Genomic DNA, 24203 nt, shown 5'->3' on the forward strand with positions numbered 1-24203 from the left:
CTCTTGTCTGCACTAGTTCTCAACAGTGAAACAATGGTGTTTAAAGACACCCAGAACTACAACTGTCTGCGGACACTGCCCAAGTGTGCTGCTGTGCAGAATGGGGGTGTAATGTTAAGACTTAGTGGGCTCAAATATTTTAAAGGCCCAGATGTAGAAAGGATGTATAAGGTAGCTGAAAATAATAAATTAAGAAAAAGATGACTAGGTGAAGCTCTGAGGATTTTTCAGTGATTACCTTACTTGCTGTTCCTTTAAAGGAGCAAGACCAAAACAAAAACCCAGAATCCTTTCTGGTCTCCCATAGCAGGCTATCAGTGCATTTATTGATCTAAAGCTTCCACACACATGCGGTTATAAAAGCTCCCGTGAACTATGGAGTGTGGGTTAGAGTTGGACAGTGTCTGTGATGCCAGGACCACCACCACTCCTCCAGATCAAACATCTGGATCTCCTTATTCTGGTGGTAACTTCCTTCTTTTGAGCATCAAAGGCAGACCAGACAGAAACTGTTAAGATGAGGAGATTGGAGGATGAGGGTATAGGGGTCAAAAGCAGCCCAGAGGCTGTAGCCACCTGGTAGAAAGCATCAAAAACATCACAAAGATGAAAATTTAATGTGCTAAAATATAAAGTCAGATCAACGGGAGGTGGTTCAATGGTTTCTTATTAGCCCATGCAGGATGAAGACATGGAGGAAATGTTAACTGGAGGTTAACATTTTGCTTTTTTTTTTTTTTTTTTTTATTTACTTATTCATGAGAGACACAGAGAGAAGCAGGCTCCTCAAGGGAAGCCCAATGAGGAACTCAGTCCTGAGACTCCAGGATCACGCCCTGGGCCAGAGGCAGACACTCAACCACGGAGCCACCCAAGCATCCCTATCACTTACTTTCTTAAGATGCAGGTGTGCTCCAAGCATATTTTAAGCAGAGGATAAATAATTAATTTCCTTCCTGACAGTTTTGTCGATTTTTGCATTTCCACAGGTTTTAGCAAATTCCTGACCATGGCTCTAAAACCATTTTGATAGATTTGTCCTACTTTTTGTGCTTTTCTTATGAACCTTTGAAAACATGCTCAAAATAGAATTCCTGATAAACCACCATCAGTTTCTTCAGATACTTTATTTTATCATTGTGGTAAGAACTTTATCTTAAACCAATTTCCTCTTAAAGTCTTGGGTCATGAAATGACGACAATTTTCTCATTGATTTTTCTTCCTTAGAACAACCTTACTTGGCACATCTCATGATTGAGCCAAACCTAACTGACCTTATGCACCAGGTCCAATGCAGTGAGGAGTCCCTTATTGGCTGTATTTAGTGAGTATAATCTTTGTCCTAAAGCCAGGGCTTCTCAGCTGGCACTTTTGTTGGGGTGTGTGTGTGTGCTGATTCCTACCCCCACCACCCAGATGGCAGTAGCACCCTTTCTGCAGATTGTGACAACCCAAACTGCCTCCAGACACTGGAAGTTTTTCTTGGGGAACAAACATCAACTGCCCCCTCAAATTGGAAATGGTCCATACCTGCCTAAAAGGGTAGCTCACAGCTTCCTCAGCATGTTTAATTCCTCTCTTAAAAAGTGAAGGTTTTTGCAGGACAGTAATAACTGAAAGTACAAGAATGCTAGAAAGGTCCTCTGAGTAAATTCTAGTTGAAATGAAAAAAAACCACACCAGGATGGAAAGAAAACATTTATTGAATCAAAATCAATACTTTCTTTTAATATCTACAAGCCAACACTGAATGAACACAATGTACAAAAAAAGTATGCTTATATTATAAAAATATGTCAATTTTATCTTCTGGGTGCTGAGCAGAAGTCATTTTAAACAAAATCAAGGCAAACTTGCTCTCTATAATGAAACTGCTATAATTTAATAACAAAAGTGAAAGCTAATATATACTCACAAAATATTTTAAAGGCCCACTTTAAAGGCGATAATGCTGCATTGGAAATGCTGAACCCAGTCACCATAGTTAACATTTCCGGTCTATACTTATTGGCACCACTTCATGCCTACATCATGGGAAAGCACCTCTGTTACAGAATGCAAATCACTAACAGAATCCATGGCATTGGTTAAACCTTCATTCAGTTTCCCGTGCTAAATGTTTGTTAGCATGTACTTCAGCAAAGTACTAACAATCCTATTTATTTAGGATTTAATATGAGACACACTGCCCAAGATTTACAATCCCACTTATGATGTGGGGGAAGCTGCTGCCCTTCACACTCTCTTCAAGCCTTCCTAAAAAATTTGTGTCCAAGGTTAGTATATTAAGATTTTTTGTAATTTTCTTCTTGAATTTATTGGCACCTTCCTTGGTGTGTGGCTACTGTAGGTCAGTTACACACTCAGAGTGTAGCCTCAGAGTTTCCACGGAGGGACACTCTGGTACTCACTGGAGTATTTGGTCCACAGAACAACATATCGATTAGAAAAAATAAAAGTAAAATCATATCATGAGTTCAGGAAAGAGAAGCAGGGCTCCCTGTACTGTGAGTTTAAAAGTTCAAAAGAGACTAAAAAGTAGCACTATTGACAAGGCCCAGAAAATCCAATCTGTCTTTTTAAGACCCTGTACAAAGCAGTGTTCCTGGCAGGATACAGAATGACACTGTTACTCAGCAAATTCCAGAATGCAGTATCCACACAATAAAGTCAACTGCAAAAATGCCTGTTCTTTTTTTTTTTTTTTTTTTTTTTTTTTTTACAAAGCATAAATGTTTCCTTGACAGGCTCTCTCTTTGGGACTGCTACTTATTAAGCCTCGAATTGCAGAAACCCAAGCACTGAGTAATCCAGTACCCCACTGCACTGGGTAAATTCAAAAGCACTGATGGAGAAATGCTTTCCTGGTTTGCCTTTATAAGCTGGCTATTTATCCAGTTACCCGGTTCATAAGACCCCGGGACTAAGATGCAGAGAAAACAATTACTCTTTATTCAATTACTTATCTAATTTCTTAGCTCTCTACATTTTCACTTAAGTCCCATTTGCTGCATAAAATGTTAATCCTACTAAACACAGGACTGAATCAGACTAATGAACATACATACACTACACCCTCATAGGGAAGGTACTTACAGAAATACACATAATTTGTGAAGAATCAACATTTTGGAGCCTGAGCAAAGGTTTCTCATCACTGTCCTAGAAAAAAACAGTCTCTCCACAGATTGTTTTCACTGGCAACGATTCAGCGAAGTCACTGTATTGCTCTGGGTTAACTTCCATTGCCCCCAAACAGGTCTGACTGTGGAGAAGCCAATGACTCTGCAGGTGGTACTACCGGCCAGGAGTTAACAAATGGATCCCATTGCATTAAAATAAAAACAAGTACAAACAGAATGAGTACACAATGAGACTGGACAAGGGCATCACCACAACTCTGATATATACCCACACCTGTTCACAGGTCCTTGCTCTCAAAATAAATATACTGAACATTTACAACCAAATGAATGCCTTATGAATGCCAGATTTTAATTCTAAAATAAGCTACAGGTTACCTTTGGGTCTGTGTGTAAAACTGACGTGACTTGGTGCCACAGCTAACCTTTCTCTAACAGTAGCAGCTATCCTTAGCCCACAGCAGCAAAGAAACACTCATTTCTGGCCTCCCGTGGGCTCCCAAAGCAACTTCATAAAGCATGCAGATATCTATTCTCAATGTTTAAAATGAATAAAAATGATCATTGTGCTTGTGGGTGTCATACCTTCCAAAATATACAGTAACAGTAACAAATTAACAATAGCAGGTCCTACCTTACCAACAAACTCATAAGGCAAAGGGTTGGAGATGGAAATAGAAACTTTCAAAATGAGGGGGGGGAAAAAAGCAAAATAGTGCTAGCATTCACAAAAAAAGATCATGCTAAGATCAGATCCATAATTGATAAAAATTAAGCCACAATCCAAAGTCCGTGAGTCCAAAGGCATGCATGCCAGCTGAAGGAAATGCAGGGTTCATCTGACAACAGCTTCTTCAGAGCAGAACAAGAACGTCTCACTGGAGGAATCACAACAGGGTGAACAAGATGCCATCACACTTCTTTTTTGTATTTGAAAAGGAATCACAACAAAAAATTAAGAGTGAAAAGAGAAAACACAGAAATTCACAATGACCTACAAAACCAAAAGAAAAATTCAAATTATTTTTACACTTAAAATTAGACAACTTTTCTTAGAGATTTATCAAGAATGTAGTGTAAAACATAAAGGTACTTGGCTACACATGGCATCCCCCAAAGTATCAACACTCAAAATAGTAACTTCACTGATGTTTAAAGGACAGCATCCTTCACTGGATGTCTTAAAGCATTTAGTGTTCTTCCTAAGGGAAAGAGCAACCTAAAACTACTATTCCAAGTGCCTATGACCATCACTTGAAACACTTAGTAAACTATTTTTGCCTTTTTCAGACTATGTCCCAGGTACTCACGGGAGGAGGGGCTATCCAGCCTTTGTGTCCACAAGCTGCATCTGCACGCTGGCAGACATCCCACCCCCGTAGCCCCCCTTGGACTGCATCTGGTTCTGGATGGAGCTAACCTAAAACAAGACAAAAACAAAGCAAAGTCAAGAACTAGGGATGATACAACTGATTCTGGTCTCAATGTTTTAGCTAAAGCAGTTTTAAGGAGGATACTTTTTAGAGCAAAAATTTTTTATAGACTTAAATTTCTGACTGCCCTTAGACAATGGTGAAGCTAGTGTAAAAAAAAAAAACTTTTCAGGCCTCAACTTCCTCTCCCCACTTAGCTATTTTACAATTCACAATGTACGTGATAACATTTCAAAAACTGAACTACACACATCAAGTTCTTCATTTACAGACACCTCACAGAGATGATCACCTCAATTACTTAGAATCAAACAAAAAGAAATACAAATGAAACTGGACCATCCCAAGATAAATTTTTAAAGTCCCATGTGATACAGCCTTAAAGAATCCAAAGACTTGGATGGTGGTTCAAAATTACTTATTCAGTCATTTTAACTCTGGTTTAAGTATTTATCTTCTCAAATAGTTAATGTGATAATCTCTCCTCCCCTCACCCAAGATGGCTATTTTCTGATAGACTGTATGATACACGGCATCTTCTCTTACTGAGTGGAAACAAAGCCACATGAACTTATGGGCAAGCTGAGAAGTGTCCTTAGTGGATTAACATTATTCCAATCTTAGCTGATACCAATTAGAAGCAGTTTGGAAGCAGACAATCAGGCTAGAATACTATAAAAAGGAGCAGTAAGGACGTTTTGGAGGTGCCGCCCTAACAGTGAGGAGTCAGAGCACTGGCAATCAGCTCAGTGGGCCTCCTCACCCGCCCAAGGTTCCTAGGAGGGAGGGGGGGGTTGGTAACAACATCCATTTATCAAATACTGACTATGATGTGTTTTCACTGGTGATCCTGAGTCAGTATGTTTAAACAAAGTAGTTAAGATTTGCCTGTTTTCTAAGCAAGGTAGGTTTAAATATAATAGAAAAAAAAAAAAGCAAAAAATTAAATGCACAGCTTCTTTAGATCCAAAAGGGTTTCAGTGAGAAAATCTTAATGTGGAACATATTACTCTAGCGATATCACATGTGTTACAGCCTTATCTATATATACATTACTCAAATGACTACTTCAGGTAAGGGTATTAAAAAAAACACCTGAAATCTATCGGCCTGTTTATTTTCAGTCCTTGTGCTGGGTCTCAGAGGCTAGAGGCATAAGCTATCAGTTCATTTCCTATTCCTTTAAGGTAACATGTTTTGTGGCACAACCTTTATTTTACCCAGGTACCAAATAATTTCCTCCCTAACATGTTACCTTTCCTAGGTATTTCAGGCCTATTTATAAAAAGTAACATGTTTGTATTTTCACATCATGCATTCATAACATCATGCTGATTCTAAGCAAGAAGAACACTGTTTTCCTCCAAAAGTCAGTTGTTCAGTTTCACACTACAGATTTTGGGTTTTCTAATGGCTTATTTTTGACTGTGTATATATTATTTTTTTTTAACACAATAAGACTATGTTATTAAAAGAGTTATGGGATCCTTTCTGGTAAGAAGTTAGAATGAAAGGTAATCTTGAGAAGCACAGTGTATTTAAGGGAAAAGAGAAACTCAAACTCCCCTGTTCAGGAATCCAGTGTGGCAGAGCTGTTCCAAACGCATCAAGCCCTGTACCTCATACATGCTGCACAGTTGTTAGGACAGACTAACTTAAGGCAAGCTATTTCTTTGGATAAACATTTTTTGGTTTTGTCTCCCTTGCACTATTGCATAGATGCAAAGAATTCTCTTACCGAATCAGGCTCATACAAGTTACATCTATCCACTGATACAACTTTCAGGAAAACCCGGAGCTTACATAATACTGAACCCAACAGAAGTGTGTGAAGAACCAACCTGGTGCTCTGTGAGTGTCAGAGGCTGCATGTCACATTACAAACAAAAGCTAAAGTTAAGTACAAAAAAACCTTTCAGAGACACATTAGGTTCTAATGAGCTAAGACACTTCATTAAAAAAAAATGTATTAAAAAAAAAAATGTATTCTGTAAGCAGAGAAGGCTGCCTTGGACTCAGCAGGTAGACTGACAGCTGAGGGCCTGTCTTGACCCAGCTCTCTCAGCTAAAAAGACGGACCCTGGATGCCCTACAAGAGACCATCCTGAAGTTCTAGCTAAACTGATGGCCACAAGAGTCCCCTACATCAACGACAGTCTCCTTGCGCAAACAAAAAGTCAAAAAAGAATTTTAAAGGAAGTTCTGAAATGTACATAAACAGTATTTAAAAAGTGAAATAAACATGAACTAAAATTTAATTCATCCTATAGAGTTTTAAAATATGAAATGCAAAAGAAGACATTTGTTAAGAAATTAAAATTCAGCATGTATAATAAATTTTAAACCATTCACTCTATTTATATGTGTTATAATAACCCCATTAATGAAAGTCACAGGTTCCCATTTGGTCTTTTCATTTCATGCTGATCCGGGAAACAAAGCTACTGAATTGTATTTTGACAGCAACCTGACACCTCTTAAATTTCCACAAAAGCAGTTGAACAACAAAGTACTTTTCCTACAGATTTAAAACAAACAAGCTGTTTCCTTTCCAGGAAGCTACAAATGTTATTCGTTTGCTTGCCTAGTAACTGATGTGACCAACTTCTTTGCTGTATCCAGGATATCCATCTACCTATTTTAAAAAAGTCTCTGTCCTCTTGTTAAATCTTTCGTTAATTCTGTATTCATAAAAGTCTAATTGACTTTCTGATTCTGAACGCTTTAGAGATCATTTAGACACATCTGTTTACTTTAGATTTGGGGTTAAGAGGCTCTCGATACTTAATGGCTTATTTACTTTAGGACAAAAATGAAGCAGAGCCCTGACACAAACCCTCATTGGGCAATGCTTCTATTAGAGAGCACTATATTGTCTTCGATGAAAATTAAGGAATAAGTGAGTTCAAGTGAGTAAATCTAAAGTCTGTTGTGAAATTCATGAAAATCTCTAGAATAAAGACTGCAAATATGCACAAAGTATAATCCTCTGCCTAGTACTCAAGTATTCACATTAGTTATGAATAAATCACAAACATTCTGATATCAAGAAAAAGCTAGTATTTTACAAGGTAAATGCAATAAACATGTTCACAGAAGGCAACTTAATGAAGAGAAAAGAAATTAAATATTACTAAAAGGCTAACATCCCCCCATTCCTCTGCTAGGAGGCAGGAGAGCCAAAGGGCTATTAACTTTCATTCTAAACTCATCTCCTTTTAAGTATTTTTTCAGGACAAAGAAATACATGCATACTTTGGTAAGCTAAGAAGAGATTAATTTTTCATTGTCATTTTCTTCTATGCTCATGTTCTGTACTTACATTCAGTTCCTACAAACTCAATAAGCATTGTATAATCATTAAGAATGGATGTACATATCATACAGGTGACACAAGTCTACACCCCATCTGCACCTCCCATCAACACACTTACTGAATTCATTCCACTGAACAGGTCTCCCGATCCTACATGAGCCGTGTGCACAAAATTTGTTGGCTCTCCAATCATGCTTCGGTCAATCCGCCGGCGCCTTTTCTAAATTACAGGGAAGAATGTATTGAGAAAAGATTTTATTAGCAGCATATTGATTCTGATGGATTTATATGGTATGGGTAAATGATTTTAATAACCGTAATACAATTTCCCCCAGGACATCAGGATCCCAACATCTTGGACTACCACAGTTACCTCAAGAGACATAGACACACACACACAAAATGACTGGCATAGCAAAACAAATAGTTCATTATGTAAAACTTAAAGTAGATTATCTGGCCTAGCTTCGGCCACTGCCTTATTTGTGTAATAACCATTTAGGTTTTATTGTTTTAAAAGAAATAAGGCAAATGTGACATTATCACCAGTCACTCTTATTGTTAGCAAAGAAGATACAGGGTGATTTGAGTACAACACTGATTTTAACATTACTTTCTAGCTTTCATCATTAACAAACCGACATTATTTTGACAGTTATTACTTAGATTACACCCCACAACCTTCCACACTGGAATCAACCAGCTGGTCTGTTTGGAGATGTGGTCCCAGTTCATTCACTTTTTTGGTCTGAGCTGGCTGGGAATGAAACCCTATCTAAACTTAGCCTACTACACCGGGGTTTACGGACTCCTTATCCCTGACAACCACCTCTTACAGGGTACAGAATCCTGTGTCACAGTAACTTCTGCTACTAGCTATGTTCCTTGCCTGACCAATATGCCCATTCACATCATTAGAGGGATTTCCTTACCCTGTTTCACTGATCATGAGATCCTGCCAGAGACAAAGGTTATCTTAAATCAGTCCCAAGTTTCCCATGATCACTTAGATGCTATGATCTCAGATCTGCAGTGGGACACTGCACAGCTGACTCAGTGTCCTAACGCCAGTGCTGCTTTTAACAATATACTCCAGATATTACACCGTTTATCTACTGAAATGTTGGTGTCATCCTGATAAATCCTAAAAACTCAGCAAGACAGACCCAAATAACAGCACCTCCGGATTAAAACATGACTTTCTACAAAGCCACAAAAATGGAGAGTTCATACATTAATTTTAGGAGCCAGTATACATTGTTCTACTGTCCTCTAACTTTTATGGCTGCAGTTTAGAATTCCAGAAAAAGCCCCAGTTTTTCCTTACAAATATTTGTATTCATCCTCACAGTTCAACGATGACCCTGGACTATCTCCCAGTTCACTGGTTTCTCCATCCAGTGCTCTGTATGGTAGGTGGTGGTCCTTGTCTATCTGAACACAGGTTTTACTGTATCTTGGAGAAGTTTTCTTCTAGGATGATTTTTTTTAAAGATTTTTTTTAATTCATTTATGAGAGATGCAGAGAGAAAGAGACAGAGAGAGACAGAGAGGGAGGGAGGGAGAGAAGACAGAGAGAGAGGGAGAGAGACAGGCAGAGGGAGAAGCAGGCTCCCCACAGGGAGCCCAACATGGGACTCGATCCCTGGGTCTCCAGGATCACGGCCAGAGCCAAAGGCAGACGCTCAACTGTTCAGCCACCCAGGCGTCTCGTATGATGATTTTATGATGCTCCTTGTGTTCCTTTCTGCAATTTCTGTTTCACCGTCAGGTCAACAGTGGATTGTATTTATGTGTGAGAAAGTGAGTGTGTATAATCTTCCCATTTTCTTGTATTTTCACTCATTTTTATTTCTCTTTGTTTTGCTGCATTGAAAAGTAACTTTACTTGATCCTCTTCCAGAATCCACAATTTTTTTCTTGCAGACCAAGACAGTAAATAGGCCACTGAGTTTGTTATAGCTTCAACTCCACTGTCCTTGCAGCATCGAAGTGGCTACAGACAATGCATAAAGGGTAGCTCCGTTCCAGTGCACATTTACTCACAGAAACAGGGAGCAGGCTAGATTTGGCCCACAAGTAGTAGTTTGGAGACCCCAGTTCAAGAACAGTTATTTTTTTCAGTAATAGCTATATTGTATTATTTTTCAGTTATGACTATTTCTTCACAAGCTCTGTTATGAGATGACACTGCAGTGTTTTTCATTTTCCCTTTCAAAATGCTTGACTGTATGAATTATAGTCTCTAACACTAGGAGCAAAACCTCATTTACTTCAAGCCCCCCCCCCCCCCTTTAATTTTATTTATTCAAGAGAGGCAGAGACACAGGCAGAGGGAGAAGCAGGCTCCATGCAGGGAGCCTGATGTGGGACTCGATCCCGAGTCTCCAGGATCACGCCCTGGGCCAAAGGCAGGTGCCAAACCACTGAGCCACCCAGGGATCCCCTCAAGCCCCCTTTTGATAAGAAATTCAGTCATTCTTTTTGGGCCCCGCTCCCTAGTATTATAGAAAAATCTTCAGGTTAAGAAGGTATCCGAAAACTAAGGGAGGATCTAGATTCTTGGTCAATGTTCTTCAATTTTTCTATTTGTCAGCACAAAGCACTGATGTCCTGCTACATTTTCCTGTATGTCACTACTTCAGGTGCTCTGAAGGTACCTCAGAGTCCATGCCCCTCACCACACACTTGACACCCATAGGATCCTTTGATCAGGGAGGCCTATCCCAGCAATGCACTGGTCCCTCCCATCTGCTATTCCATCTATTGCCCTAGACTCTCACTTTATTTCTTTCTACCTAGTCTATTCAACGTACTTCCCCTCATACTATTCTCTTCTGGAATCATACAGCATAAATGGAGCCTTAAATTTTTTTTTAATTTTTATTTATTTATGATAGTCATACAGAGAGAAAGAGAGAGGCAGAGACACAGGCGGAGGGAGAAGCAGGCTCCATGCGCCGGGAGCCTGATGTGGGATTCGATCCCGGGTCTCCAGGATCGCGCCCTGGGCCAAAGGCAGGCGCCAAACCGCTGCGCCACCCAGGGATCCCTAAATGGAGCCTTAAGAAGTAAAGCCACCTTCTCTTTTCTATGATTAAGGTAAAGAAAGAAGATGCTAATAGTAGTTTTGTGACTTTTTTCTTCTTGGCTATACTGTTACATTCTACTGAATCTGCTTTGTTAGAAAGCTGTTTGTCCAGGCACATCCAAATGTATTTTCACCAATTAGAAGAATTTTCTCAATACCTGGGCAGGACAAATTGTTGGGGTTTCTTCCCCAGTAAGCCCTTTGATGGAGAGGTGGATAGACTTCGAGCTTCTTGGCACTCTCCACCAGCAGGAGAGGGTGGATGGCTCCAGTTGAGGAGAAAAGGATAGCAGTTCAATTCCATGGGATAATGGCATCTGCAGACCTACAGACTTGTCCCTCTTAGAGCCTGGTGCAGTCTACTGGCAGGTGCAACAACAACTGATGGCAAAGGGTGCCACGTGGCTCAGCTGGAGGGCCCTCTCAAGCAGGTTAAGGGATGGGCATATTTCAGTGAGTAACCTCTACTCCCAGGACACTGGGAGTCTTGACCATCCTTTGCCCTGCGAATTCACAGGAACAACTTTTCAAGTTCCATCATCATTTCCTCTGGAAGGGTGTGTTCAGGGCTTAGCAGAAGGCTACACTTGGCCCATGTCTCCACACTGATTTATTCTAACAATTGAATGACTGAAGGAAGATGCTGGGAAAAGAGTCACCATGGGGCACTCAGGCCACCACACAACTCCCCAGAAAGGTTTCTTGAAAGGAATAGATCAGCTTATGAATCAAATTCAAATACCATAACAAACAGTCTGGGTACTGAGGGAGGATGTTCAACAGAGACTACTCTCATATTGAAAAGCAAAGGACAGATAACTATAAATCTGGTTATAGTGAATACTTTTTAACTTCAACTTTAACTGAGTTGGGAGTCAGGCTTTTCCTTTCACTTTGAAAGATTTCTTCAAGCCATTAATTTGACATTGATTTAAGGTATAGAAGTTGAAGCCTTCAGTCCTTCCTTCCCTAATGATATGACACATTAGGGTTGTTTTTAAGATTTATTTAAGAGCATGAATGGGGGGGTGGGTAGGGTACAGAGAGAGGGAGAAGCAGACTCCCTGCTGACCAGGGAGCCCAATGTAGGGCTCGATCCCAGGACCCCAGATCATGACCTCAGCCAAAGTTAGCTGCTTAACTGACTGAGTCACTTGGGTGACCCATGACAGGTTGGTTTTAAAGGCCAGTCCATAACTAAGGCTGGCAGGTAGGCTGGAGGAGCCAAAGGAGAAGTCATTACAATAATGTTGGTGGGAAAAGATTACTTGGATTTAGCTAACAGCAGCTGAAGTGGAAAGAACTAGATAGATCCAAGTTTTCCACAGATAAAAGGGCATTTGGTTGAGTGGATTTGAGAAGGGAACCACAGAACTTATGAAAGATGCACAGATTTCCCATCTGAGAAGAATGTACACAATTTGCAGGGTCAGGTAATAGTGGAAGAAGGCCAGACAGAGTTCAGGAAGAAGATGAAAGAGTTTAAGACCCACTAAATTTGAGTTATGTGTGAGACATCCAGGTGAAGTTAACAGGAGGGCAAGTTGGATACATGGATACAGGACTCTGACTTAGGCTAACAAACTAGATGAAAGAAATCAAGTCTCACCAGCATAATAGAGAAAGAGAATGCAGAGGGGAAGCTGAAAGTTGAATGTTGGGTGGAGAACAAAAAGCCGTAAGGAAGCTAAAAAGAACATGTCTGAAAGGAAGGAGGAAAATCAGGTGTGTCCTCTTCAAGATGTCATGGAGGCATTAAGCAGACACAGTTGAAAGCTGGGGAGAGGTCAGGTAAAGGCTGAAAGCAGGGGTGGCTGTGGAGGGCTTCTGAGGGGCCAAACGAATGTATAAGAGGCAGGAAATGGAGCACTGAACACAAACACCTGGACAAAGTGGCCGCCTGGACAAGAAAGAATGGGCTGAGCTGAAAGAAGAGGAAAAGAGGACTGAATTTTCCCCTTTAAGATGAGAAACATTTCATTTATGCTTAATTTCTGGTTAGATCCAGTGAAAGAGGGATCCCTGGGTGGCGCAGTGGTTTGGCGCCTGCCTTTGGCCCAGGGCGCAATCCTGGAGACCCGGGATCGAATCCCACGTCGGGCTCCCGGTGCATGGAGCCTGCTTCTCCCTCTGCCTGTGTCTCTGCCTCTCTCTCTCTCTCTCTCTCTCTCTGTGTGTGTGTGACTATCATAAATAAATAAAGAAAATATTTAAAAAAATCATCAACGTTGTAATGTTCCAGGGAAGGTAGGAAGGATAGATCCAGACACAGGCTGAGATGTTCTTTGGGTTTATATTATAACATTATAAATCAAAAACCTAGATGCTGGGACGCCTGGGTGGCTCAGCAATTGAGCACCTGCCCTCGGCCCAGGGAGTGATCCTAGAGTCCCAGGATCGAGTCCCACATCGGGCTCCCTGCATGGCGCCTGCTTCTCCCTCTGCCTGTGTCTGCCTCTCTGTGTCTCTCATGAACAAATAAAATCTTAAAAAAAAACCCTAGATGCTAAGTGTAATTACATATTTCAAACTACAAAAATGTATTTTTTCAGTCTCTACAGACACTTAAAGAATAGGATGCTTCTGTGGTGTGCTGTATTAATACAAGACAGAGACAAGATTTAAATCATGGGCAAACAAGGGGAATTCCAGAGTTGGGCCTCAGCAAAGAAAAACAGGAAATGGTGCACTCACTCTGATGCATATTAGCTGTTGTCAGTAGCAGAGTCATCGTTTTTCCTGGAAACATACTTTATTCTTTATAGGGTACTCTGTTAAGAATGTTAACTTTCTGAATAATTCTTGCCATCCTTGAAATACTGTTATTCTGCATAAGGTCAAGATTACAGTTGCGTTAGGGAGGAGATTAGGGAAAATGTCTCTTCATATTTACTCAATGACAATGCTTCATTACAGCAATTTAAACTTAGAGATACATACTGAAATATATATATTTTTTAGATTTCAATTTTAAGTAATCTCTAGACCCAACATGGGGCTCAAACACATGACCTGGAAATCAAGTCAAGTGCTCTACCAAAGTATCCTGTACTAAAGTATTTTGGGATGAAATGGGATGTCCAGAATTTACTTTAAATTCTCCAACTGAGGGCAGCCCTGGTGGTGCAGCGGTTTAGCGCCGCCTGCAGCCCAGGGCGTGATCCTGGAGACCCTGGATTGAGTCCCACGTCAGGCTCTCTGTATGATGCCTGCTTCTTCCTCTGCCTGTGTCTCTGCCTCTCCCTCTCTCTGTCTCTATGAATAAATAAATAAAATCTTTAAAAATTAATTAATTAATTAATTAATTAATTCTCCAACCGAGAGGGGAAGGAGTCACAGGTGAACAGGATCCCCCTCCACACCCCCCATGGACAACTTCTGAAGCTGAGTGATACATACATGGGAGAGGGGGTTCTCTTTCCTCTATTTCTGTGTATTTGATAATTTTCCTAATAAGTTTTTCACAAGATTTATTGAGTTTTCTCCTACTCTTACAACTTTACGCAAAAAGTTAATTATTGCTTAGTATTAAAACGATGACATACAAATCATCAACACTTAATTTCTTTTCTGATTTCCACCAGAACCTAGTTTGTCTTCATTCTTTCTGATACAATTCTAAAATTATTTCCAGTCTTGTATTCCTCCCAAAAGTATTAGAAGATATATTTTAAGTTTTTGAAAACTATACTGCAGAGCCACCATATAATATTTGGCTAGCAGCTACATCAAGTTAGTTTGTGCCATTCATCTGTATCATTCGCACACTCCCATCACATGTTCCTTCTTTGAAACTAAAATTACACCTGAAAAACAAAAATGGCTTAAGCAGTAAGGCCCAGTGGCAAGGTGTTCAGTGTACTCAGAGCTTCCACGGGATTTCTCTGCCCTTTCCTCATCTCTGCCCTCCTGTCAGTCTCAGTCTCAGGCTGGTAGCCAACAGTGTTGCAGCAAGTCTAAGGCCTTAAGTGTTTAATGACATACAGAAAAGCGGCACTTTATTTAAAAAAAAAAAAAAATGGGGGGCGGGGGCAAATTTCCCGAGGTCTCCACAAAACTTCCTCTGGCATCTGAGTTCTATACCCTGTCTTGGACCAATCCCTCCCAACCAGACTGTCTTCCTTGAGCCAAACTCTTGGACCCAATCACTGCTGAAGGACAGCCATTTCCCATGAGCAGCACAGACCTAATGAGGGATCGCCAGGAGCAGGGAGTCAGCTGCTCCAATGATGCTACACAACACAGCAGGGGGAGAACGGATGCTGTGGTTTTAATAATAATATCCACCTAGGCATCTGTTACAAAACTTCAAAGTGATCAAATATTTATTGCATAAAACCTGGAAAGGCACCAGACTGGCTCAGTCCATTAAGTGTAGCACTTTTGGTATCAGTGCAGGTCGAGAGATGGAGCCCCATGATAGACTGCAATCTCAGTGGGGAGTCTGCTTGAGATTCTTTCCCTCTGTCCCTCTCCATGTATGCACACATGCACGCACATACACACTCAAATCTCAAAAAAATAAAAACAGCCCTGGAATATACAACCTAGAGAAAGCATTATTCTGAGATAATTCTTTCAACAGATTCCACTTCTCTGGTTTCTCATCTCTTTAATCTACTACTTCCATCTCCCTGCTACTGTTTATCTTGTGTAAGCTGACATTCTTCAGAATATTCTCCATCTCCTTTATTCCCTCTCAAATGTCCTCATCTTACTATGGGCATGCTGATGATCAGTGAGCCTATTTTCTACTTTTGTGGGCTTAAGACTATACATTTGACTGCTAATTGAAAATCCAGAGGACACACAAGTTTCCGGAGTCCAACACTGAACACATAACCTTCTTTGTGAAGCCCAACCCTCCTCTTCAGTCCCTGTTGGGTAAACATTTCTGCCAGGATTTCCAGCCAGGTTTGAAGGCTGTCCTTCGCTCACTGCTCCTTCTCCATGATCACATCCAATTAGCAAAAAATCCTGTGGAGTCAGCCCATTTCCTCTCTCCATTCCCACATTAGTGTCACAGCCTTATTTCAGGTCCCTAAGCCTCTCACCTCCATCACTGCAGGAGTGCCTCACTCATTTGGTTCCAACTTTACATCCCTCTTCCTCCTTCCAATATCCTTCACCCTGAATCTAGATATAACTTTCTCCAATACAACACTGATCGTGTTACCATTTTAAATCTCTCACCTGCTTCCCAAAACTTCCAACATAAATTCAAAACTCCACAGCTTATGGAAATCCTGTTTTTCTCTCGGACTTCATCTCTAACTACATTCCTTCATGCATTCTAAGCTTTCATCTGCTATTTCAAGTTCCCTACAGACACTATGCTCTTCTAGAACCCTGCCTGGAACAATCTTTCCTATCACTCCTTTATTTCACTATCTCAGGCCTGCCTCCTTTACACCGTTGAGTCTGGGGTTACTCCCATTCGGTATTCCCAGACTGCCTTATGATTCACCTACCAAAGTAAAATTTATACCTCACACTGAATTTAAATGATCCCCTGGATGGTGGATGTGCTCCTATGCAGGCAGGCATATAAAATGTGAATCCACAAAGGCCAGCACCACACACGGTGTACAGCGTTTATCAATAAACTTTTCTAAATTAATTTATGAAGCAATAGTATTAATAGGGTGGAGCCCAACACAGGGCTTGAACTCATGACCCTGAGTGTCAAGACCTGAGCTAAGATCAAGAGCTGGACACTTAACTGACTGACGCACCCAGATGCTTCAACAATTCAACTTTAAGGCATAATTTTTCAAACACATTTCTGCAGCAGTATAAATACTCTCCCCTCAAAAATTAAATACTCCAACTCCCTCACATTTCTTGAGTATTAACTGAGTTTAGCTTCTAGAAAAATAGTGAGAACTCAATCACTTAAAATTAAAACTTCCTCCAGGACTACTGTTTGGGCAATTTAGTGTGCAAATACATGCAACTGAGGAGCAATTTAGGGTCAGGTCCCATAGGTAACAGGAGGCTTTAGGTAAGAGTAGAGGCAGGTACTTCTAGAAATGGACACAGGAACAGAAAATGATGTACCAGGGCACCTGGCTGACTCAAAGAGCATATGACTTGATCTTGGAGTTCTGAGTTTGGACCTCATGTTCAGTGTCAAGATTACCAAAAAAAAAAAAAAAAAAAAAAAAAGTGCCTGTCATCTGCGGCAGTGAAAAAAGCTGGTTCCTTCAGGCTAGAAGATAGTAATCACACCAATGCAGCCTAAGCAAAAGAAGTGAAAATGAAAGATATGCTATTGACTTACCTTGGTGACTTAGACAAAGTATATCCCCCACCTATATATTTTATCAAATAAACCCATGATTCCCAGCAAAAATCCAAGGGCGCCACACAGTATTTTCAATATGAGGGAAACAAAGGGATACTCAACTTATGTATGATACTGTGTGAACTAGTAAATCAAGATAATTTAAAATTTCAACATTATGAAAGAAAACTTCGGCTACCTCCACTGTGACTTCAGTGTGTATTTTCTGATTAAGTTCTTTGTCCCAGCTTATCTCTTAACTCAAGCAAAAGACCCTGCAGGAACGCAAAATACTCCCTCAAGCAGTAAGGACTACCCTGAGCAGACACACTGCCCACGTGACTGACTCCAAGACCATGATCGACTGGACTGTCATTGCCCACAGCACGCACTCAATAACCTCTGTCCCATGTTTTCCTTATACAAAAACCTACAAGTATTTTTGGCACTCTGGACAGTCTTTGAGAGGACAGTCCACTGTCTTCCATACATTATTTGGCTAGCAGCGACAACATCAATTTAGTTTGTGCCATTCATCTGTATCATTCACACACTCCCATTACATGTTCCTTCAGTGTTGTACTCACTGAATTAAATTGTATTCTTTTTTCACCAACACTCGACTATCTGCCTTTGGATTTTGTCAGCAGCAAACGGCCAGACGCGGTCTGCCTGGGACTGCTAGAGCCAGGTGCTTTTGCAGTCTTCCACTCCAGCCACGAGAGCATATGCTCTTTTTAATGGCACATCACTGCAAAGCAGTGCTTTCCAGGGTTGCTGTGAAAATAACCCAAGCACTGCACAAGAGATAATATAGAACTGGAAAGAGGGGAATGGTTCTCAACTGATTCCATGGTTTGAGGAGTTGTGTAATACGGAACAGGCACCCATCCTGGAAATCATGATGACTATATTAGAATGAAATAAAATTTTTTTTCTTTCAATTTTTGTTATTTTTAAAAAATCGACCAAGATGTTAGGACATAAGTGTTTATTAAGCTGTCTGCACAAAACTAGTTACTAAACCTGTAAAGAATTTCTCTTGGCCTAGAGGTGCCATGAAAAAAGTTACTCAAGTGGTAAGGGCACCAAAAACAAACTCTGTGAACCTCTGAAATAAGTTTGTTTTTTTGTTTTTGTTTTGTTTTTTTTTTGTGAAATATTGACAGTATAACTAGGCAACAGGCATTTCTAAGACAAATAGTTATATTTTTCTTTGATACTGCTGACAATGATCCCCTGCCTGTGAGGGGCCTCCTACTATCCTACCAGTTCATAGGTACAATAAAAAAAGAAAAATCCACAAAACAAAAGCTGTAATACAAAAATGGATTTGATGTTTTTTGTAGCAAAGGAAAAGTGGGTCTTCACTTACACAAAAAATGAAAACAGTAACTTTCATAGTAAGAATGTCAACAAACGCCCTCACCCAAACCTATTCCCACTTAGCAACTGGCCAGCACTCCTTTAGACCCAGTTCACACTCAAACTCGTAAGTTGTGGCCACTGGTTATTCCTTGATCTGAGCATTCAGAGAATACAGCTCATATTTCTATTATAACACCTAAAACACCATTATAATTTACTTATAGTTTGATTTTCCTACCATAGTAAGCATTCTTCTAGGACCATAGCTGTACCCAATAATTACTAGACTGCTGAAGAAGTTAAAGGCTTGTAAAGAATCAATGTCAGCTCAGTTTTCTAAAATCTACTGGTCTTATCTAATATCCAGACCTAGTATTTCTCAAGGACCTATTTTATACTGAAGATGTTTTAAAAAGGTGTGTGTGGGGGGATCCCTGGGTGGCTCAGTGGTTTAGCGCCTGCCTTTGGCCCAGGGCACGATCCTGGAGTCCCGGGATCGAGTCCCCTGTCGGGCTCGGCATGGAGCCTGCTTCTCCTTCCTCCTGTGTCTCTCCCTCTCCCTCTCTCTCATAGATAGATAGATAGATAGATAGATAGATAGATAGATAGATAGATAGATAGATAAATAGATCTTTAAAAAAAAAAGGGGGTGTGTGTGTGGGGGGGGAATGCCAATTCTAGTGGGGTTTAATTCCTCAACAAAAAAATCACTTATCTAATGGCTGTTTCCCCCCTCTGCTTCATAGTGATGCTATGTCCTGTAGAGCTCAACTAGCGCCAGTATTTTGTTTTTGTTCTTTTAAATATGGAATGCTTCACAAATTTTCATGACATTCTTGTGCAGGGGCCATGCTAATCCTCTGTATCGTTCCAATTTTAGAATATGTGCTGCCAAAGTGAGTACCACTATTTTGGTTTTTTTTTTTTAATGTTTTATTTATTTATTTGAGAGAGAGAGAGAGAGAGAGAGAGAGGCACAGACACAGGCAGAGGGAGAAGCAGGCTCCATGCAGGGAGCCCGACGTGGGACTCGATCCCAGGTCTCCAGGATCACGCCCCAGGCTGCAGGCGGTACCAAACCACTGAGCCACCATGGCTGCCCTACTATTTTGGTTTTCTGTTGGGTAGAATCTCAAAAATAGCAGTTCTCAAACTTTTGTGTACATCTGAATTCCTGGAGAGTTTGTTAAAACACAGGCTACAGAGCTCTACTTGCAGAACTTCAAAGGGCCAGGAATTTCCACGTCTAACAATAGTTGAAGTGATGCTGATGGCTCAATGGTTTAGAAATACTTGCTCTAAAGACTTACAGCTTAGGGCAGCCCGGGTGGCTCAGCGGTCTAGCTCCGCCTTCAACCCAGGGTCTGATCCTGGAGACCCAGGATCGAGTTCCACATCAGGCTCCCTGCATGGAGCCTGCTTCTTCCTCTACCTGTGTCTGTGCCTCTCTTTCTCTCTGTGTGTCTCTCATGAATAAATAAAATAAATTTAAAAATAAAAAATAAAGACTTACAGCTCAATATTTTAAAATAAATAATGGAGAATACTTAAGACTCTTACAACATGCCACGCACATTTCTAAGCACTATAAACATAAGAACTTAATTGCTAACACCTTGAATAGCAGTATGTGACGTTTGAATATTGCCTTCAAATCTGTCTCTGGCAAACTCTCACTTAGTATCTTGACCTTTGCTCAAGTCCATGCATTATACTCCCATTTGTTGACCTGTTATATTCTCTGAATAAAATATTACAATTTTTTAAATTACTTAGCCATTAGGTTGAATGGTTTTTCTCATTAAAAGTAAACTTTACAACAACCAAGCCACCACCAAACAATGTTTTTTAATCAGTAATTTTTATCAAACAGAGGAGCTGAGCAGTGACTGGTGGGCTCAGGCAGTAGAGTATGCACTCTTGATCTCAGGGTCCTGAGGTTCAGTCCTATGTTGGGTGTAGTGATGAGTAAAACAGTAAGTGCATGAATAAAAAAAAGAAGAGCCTAATCACTGTAGCAACACTGAAACACTTCTTACCCAGCTATACCCCAGGGCTCAGCACAGAGGCAGCAGACACCAGCTCCCATCTCCAGGTTCTCGCCCTGGAAGAGGCCTATTTGCATATTTTAAAAGCTAATGTCTAAGTATCTGGCTTCTAAATGAGGCTGTGCATTTATGTACTAAGATCCTCCCTTTTAGGACACTGACAGGTCTTGGCACATCCTCAAGGACTGGGAACTACCAATAAAGAGGTTACATAATCACAAGGTTTGAGAGAAAACCAAGAACTTGGGCCAGGCTAAAATGATAGACTTCAATTCCTATACAAGCCAATCCATCAGGACTGGGAGAGGTGGACAGAAATCAATATCCAGTCAAGGAAAATGAGAAAATAGAAGAATATGTCCCAACATAAGAACATGATACAACTCCAAAAACATACCTTAATGAAATTGAGCTCAGTGATTTCTCTGAAATCATTAAAGATTTCAAAATAATGGTGGTAAAGATGCTTGTGATCCTTGGTAGTAAGGTCAGGAGGGCAATACATAAAAAGAGAAACAATTTCAACAAAAAGAAAATATAAGAGCATACCAAAGAGAAATCACAAAGCTAAAGAATAAAATAACTAAACTGAAAAATCCAGAGTTCAACAGAAGACTAGCTCAAGTGGAAGAGAGGACCAGTGAACTCATAAGATATTGCGTGTTTATAGATCAGAATATTGTTAAGTCCTTATTATTCAAAGCAATCTACAGATTCAACACATTCCCCCATAATTCCCCCATAATTCCAGTAGCATTTTTCTCATAAACAGAACAAACCATCTAAAGTTTATATGGAACCCAAAAAAAGAACCCTGAGCAGCCAAAGCAATCATAAAAAAGAACAAAGTTGGAGGTATCACACTTGCTGATTTTGCAATACATAACAAAGCTATTGTAATTAAAACAGCATGGCAGTACTGGCATAAAAACAGATACACAAATCAATGGAACACAAAAGAGAGCCCCCAAAAAAACCCATTCCCATATGTAGTCAATTCATTTACATCAAAGGAGCCAAGAATACAGAAGAGGAAAAGAACACGGTCTTCAATAAACAGTGCTGGGAAAACTGGACAGCTATATGCTAAAGAATAAAATTGGATCCCTATCTTATACCCAAAATTTAACTCAAAATGAACGGAAGACTTTTATATTTTTTAAGATTTTATTTATTTATTCATCAGAGACACACAGAGGGAGGCAGAGAGGGAGGCAGAGACATAGACGGAGAAGCAGGCTCCCTGCAGGAGCCTGATGTGGAGCTCAATCCCAGGACCCCAGGATCATGACCTGAGCCAAAGGCAGATGCTCAACCACTGAGCCACCCAGGTGCCCCTGAATGAAGACTTGAACATAAAGTGTGAAGCCATAAAACTCCTAGAGAAAAACATAGGAGATAAGCTCTTGGAAATTGGTCCTGGCAGTAAGGTTTGCAGTTGACACCAAAAGCAAAAAAAAAACAAAAACAAAAATAAGTGGGACTGTATGAAACCAAAAAACTTTTGTACAGCAAAGGAAAATATCAACAAAATGAAATGACAATGGGATAAATTATTTGTAAATCACTTATGTAAGAAGCCCATAATCAAAATACATAAAGAACTCATACAACTCAACAGCAAATAAACCAACCACCTGATTAAAAATTGTGTGGAAGATCTGAACACTTTTCCAAACGAGACATACAGATAAACAATGGATACATGGGAAGGTATTCAACATCAGTAATTATCAAGAAAATACAATTCAAACCACTTCATGCCTGTCAGAATGCCTATCATTAAGAAGACAAGAAATAGCAAATGTTTGCAGGAATGGAGAGAAAAGAAAACCCTTGCACACTACTGGCAGAAATGTAAACTGGTGTAGCTGCTATGGAAAACAGTACAGAGGTTCCTAAAAAAAAAATAAATAAATAAAACTACCAAGTGATCTGGCAGTTCCATCTCTGGGTATATATCCGCAGGAACAATATCACTATATCACCAAGATATGTGGCTTCGTGTTCACTGTAGCACACTGATTAATAGCCAAGAGGCAGGGAAACAACCTAAGCATCCACTAATGGGACTGATGAACAACCTAAGCATCCACTGATGGGACTGATGGACAATACAAAAATGTATTACACACTCTAACTACATTTGTAGTTAATGTGAGGTGATGGATATTAGCTGGACATATTATGGTAATCATTTTGCAATACAGCTGACCCTTGATTAACAAGTTTGAACTGTACAGGCCACTTACGTGGGATATTGTCCAATAAATACAGTATGGTACTATCAACGTATTTTCTCTTCCTAAAGATTTTAATAATACTTTCATTTCTCTTACTTTATTGTAAGGATATAGTACATAACACATACAACATACACAGTATGTACTAACCGTTTATCAGTAAGGCTTCCAGTCAACAGTAGACTATTTGCAGTTAAACTTTAGGGAATTGAAAGTTACACGTGGATTTTCTATTGTGTGTGGGGATCAGCCTCTACCTCTATAATGTCAACTGTAGGGTCAACAGTAAATGGGTACATCAAATTCACTACATTGTAACCTTAAACAAATATAATGTTATATGTCAAGTATACCTCAAAACTGCAGGGGAAGAGAAGAGCTTATTCCTACCTCATAGACTAGAAATAGCTCCACTGTTCTCTCATAAGATTTACCTCCAAACATTTTCATTCCTTATCTCTGGGCCCTAACCAAGTTTTTCTAACCAAGTTTTCACTTGGAGTGTGTCATGGTTTTATTTGAATAATGATCTGATAAATCATAAGCATAACAGAATGATTATACAGAGGTCACATATACCTACTTAAGGTATCACCAATGATCTGACCTACCCAATCTACTATCTACCATCTGTGCCCATGAGACCTTTTACTGATGAGTCAGACCAACTTTGAAGGTGGTCTGTAAATAATACATTATGCTCTACTAACAGGAAAACATTAAAACAGAGCAAGGAAAGGTTTTGCAAAAATCATTAAAGATAAAAAAGCAAACTTGGAGAAAAAAGGCATTGTTCTCATGACATATAAAAATAAATGATTCATCACAAGATTTTATTACCTATTAATCAACAGTTATCTAATGAGTTTCAATACACTGCTCAAAATGACACATCACAAATTTAAGGGGAAACGGGTGAAAACCTTATAAATTGTGTAATACAGGAAGCCTCTATCTTTTACTCATTATCTTTCATACCAAATTTATTAAATATGGAACAAAAGTCAAAAGGGCCTACAGACCCTACATTTGCCAAAACCAGGCCAAAGGTATATAAGTAGCATTAGGTTTTCAGCCTTCTTTTACTTTTTCACTATAGTTATTCTGCTAATGTGAAATAGCCTCCAAGTTCACTTCGGTATTTGGTAAAGAGATAGAAGCTTCTGACAGGAAAGCTATCATTTACCAAAAGATAAAGATTTGTTTTTACAATTCCATATCCTTAGCTTCTTCTATTTTACTGATTTGGGTTTACTTTTTTTTATGGTATCTTA

General features: G+C 39.8%; 1 protein-coding gene and 1 non-coding gene across 7 annotated transcripts in view; both read right to left on the reverse strand.

Moving 5' to 3' along the window:
- Positions 1-1686: 1686 nt before the first annotated feature.
- The window catches only part of CDC42SE2 (CDC42 small effector 2), a 162721-nt gene continuing 140204 nt past the window's right edge, over positions 1687-24203 (reverse strand). For 5 of the 6 annotated variants that reach the window (XM_041761792.1, XM_041761791.1, XM_041761794.1 and 2 more), the window contains 3 exons: positions 8012-8113; positions 4455-4564; positions 1687-4138 (listed from right to left, as the gene is read on the reverse strand). In XM_041761792.1, coding sequence (XP_041617726.1) covers positions 4466-4564; positions 8012-8113 — 201 coding nt within the window. In that variant the 3' untranslated portion in view covers positions 1687-4138; positions 4455-4465. The remainder of the gene's footprint in view (positions 4139-4454; positions 4565-8011; positions 8114-24203) is intronic. The other variant, XM_041761790.1, reaches the window with a different exon arrangement.
- Positions 19438-19542, reverse strand: LOC121496320. The gene has a single exon (XR_005989153.1). It is a non-coding gene; the product is annotated as a U6 spliceosomal RNA (small nuclear RNA).

This window comes from Vulpes lagopus, chromosome 7 (genome assembly GCF_018345385.1).
Source record: "Vulpes lagopus strain Blue_001 chromosome 7, ASM1834538v1, whole genome shotgun sequence".
NCBI classification, from domain to species: Eukaryota; Metazoa; Chordata; class Mammalia; order Carnivora; family Canidae; genus Vulpes; species Vulpes lagopus.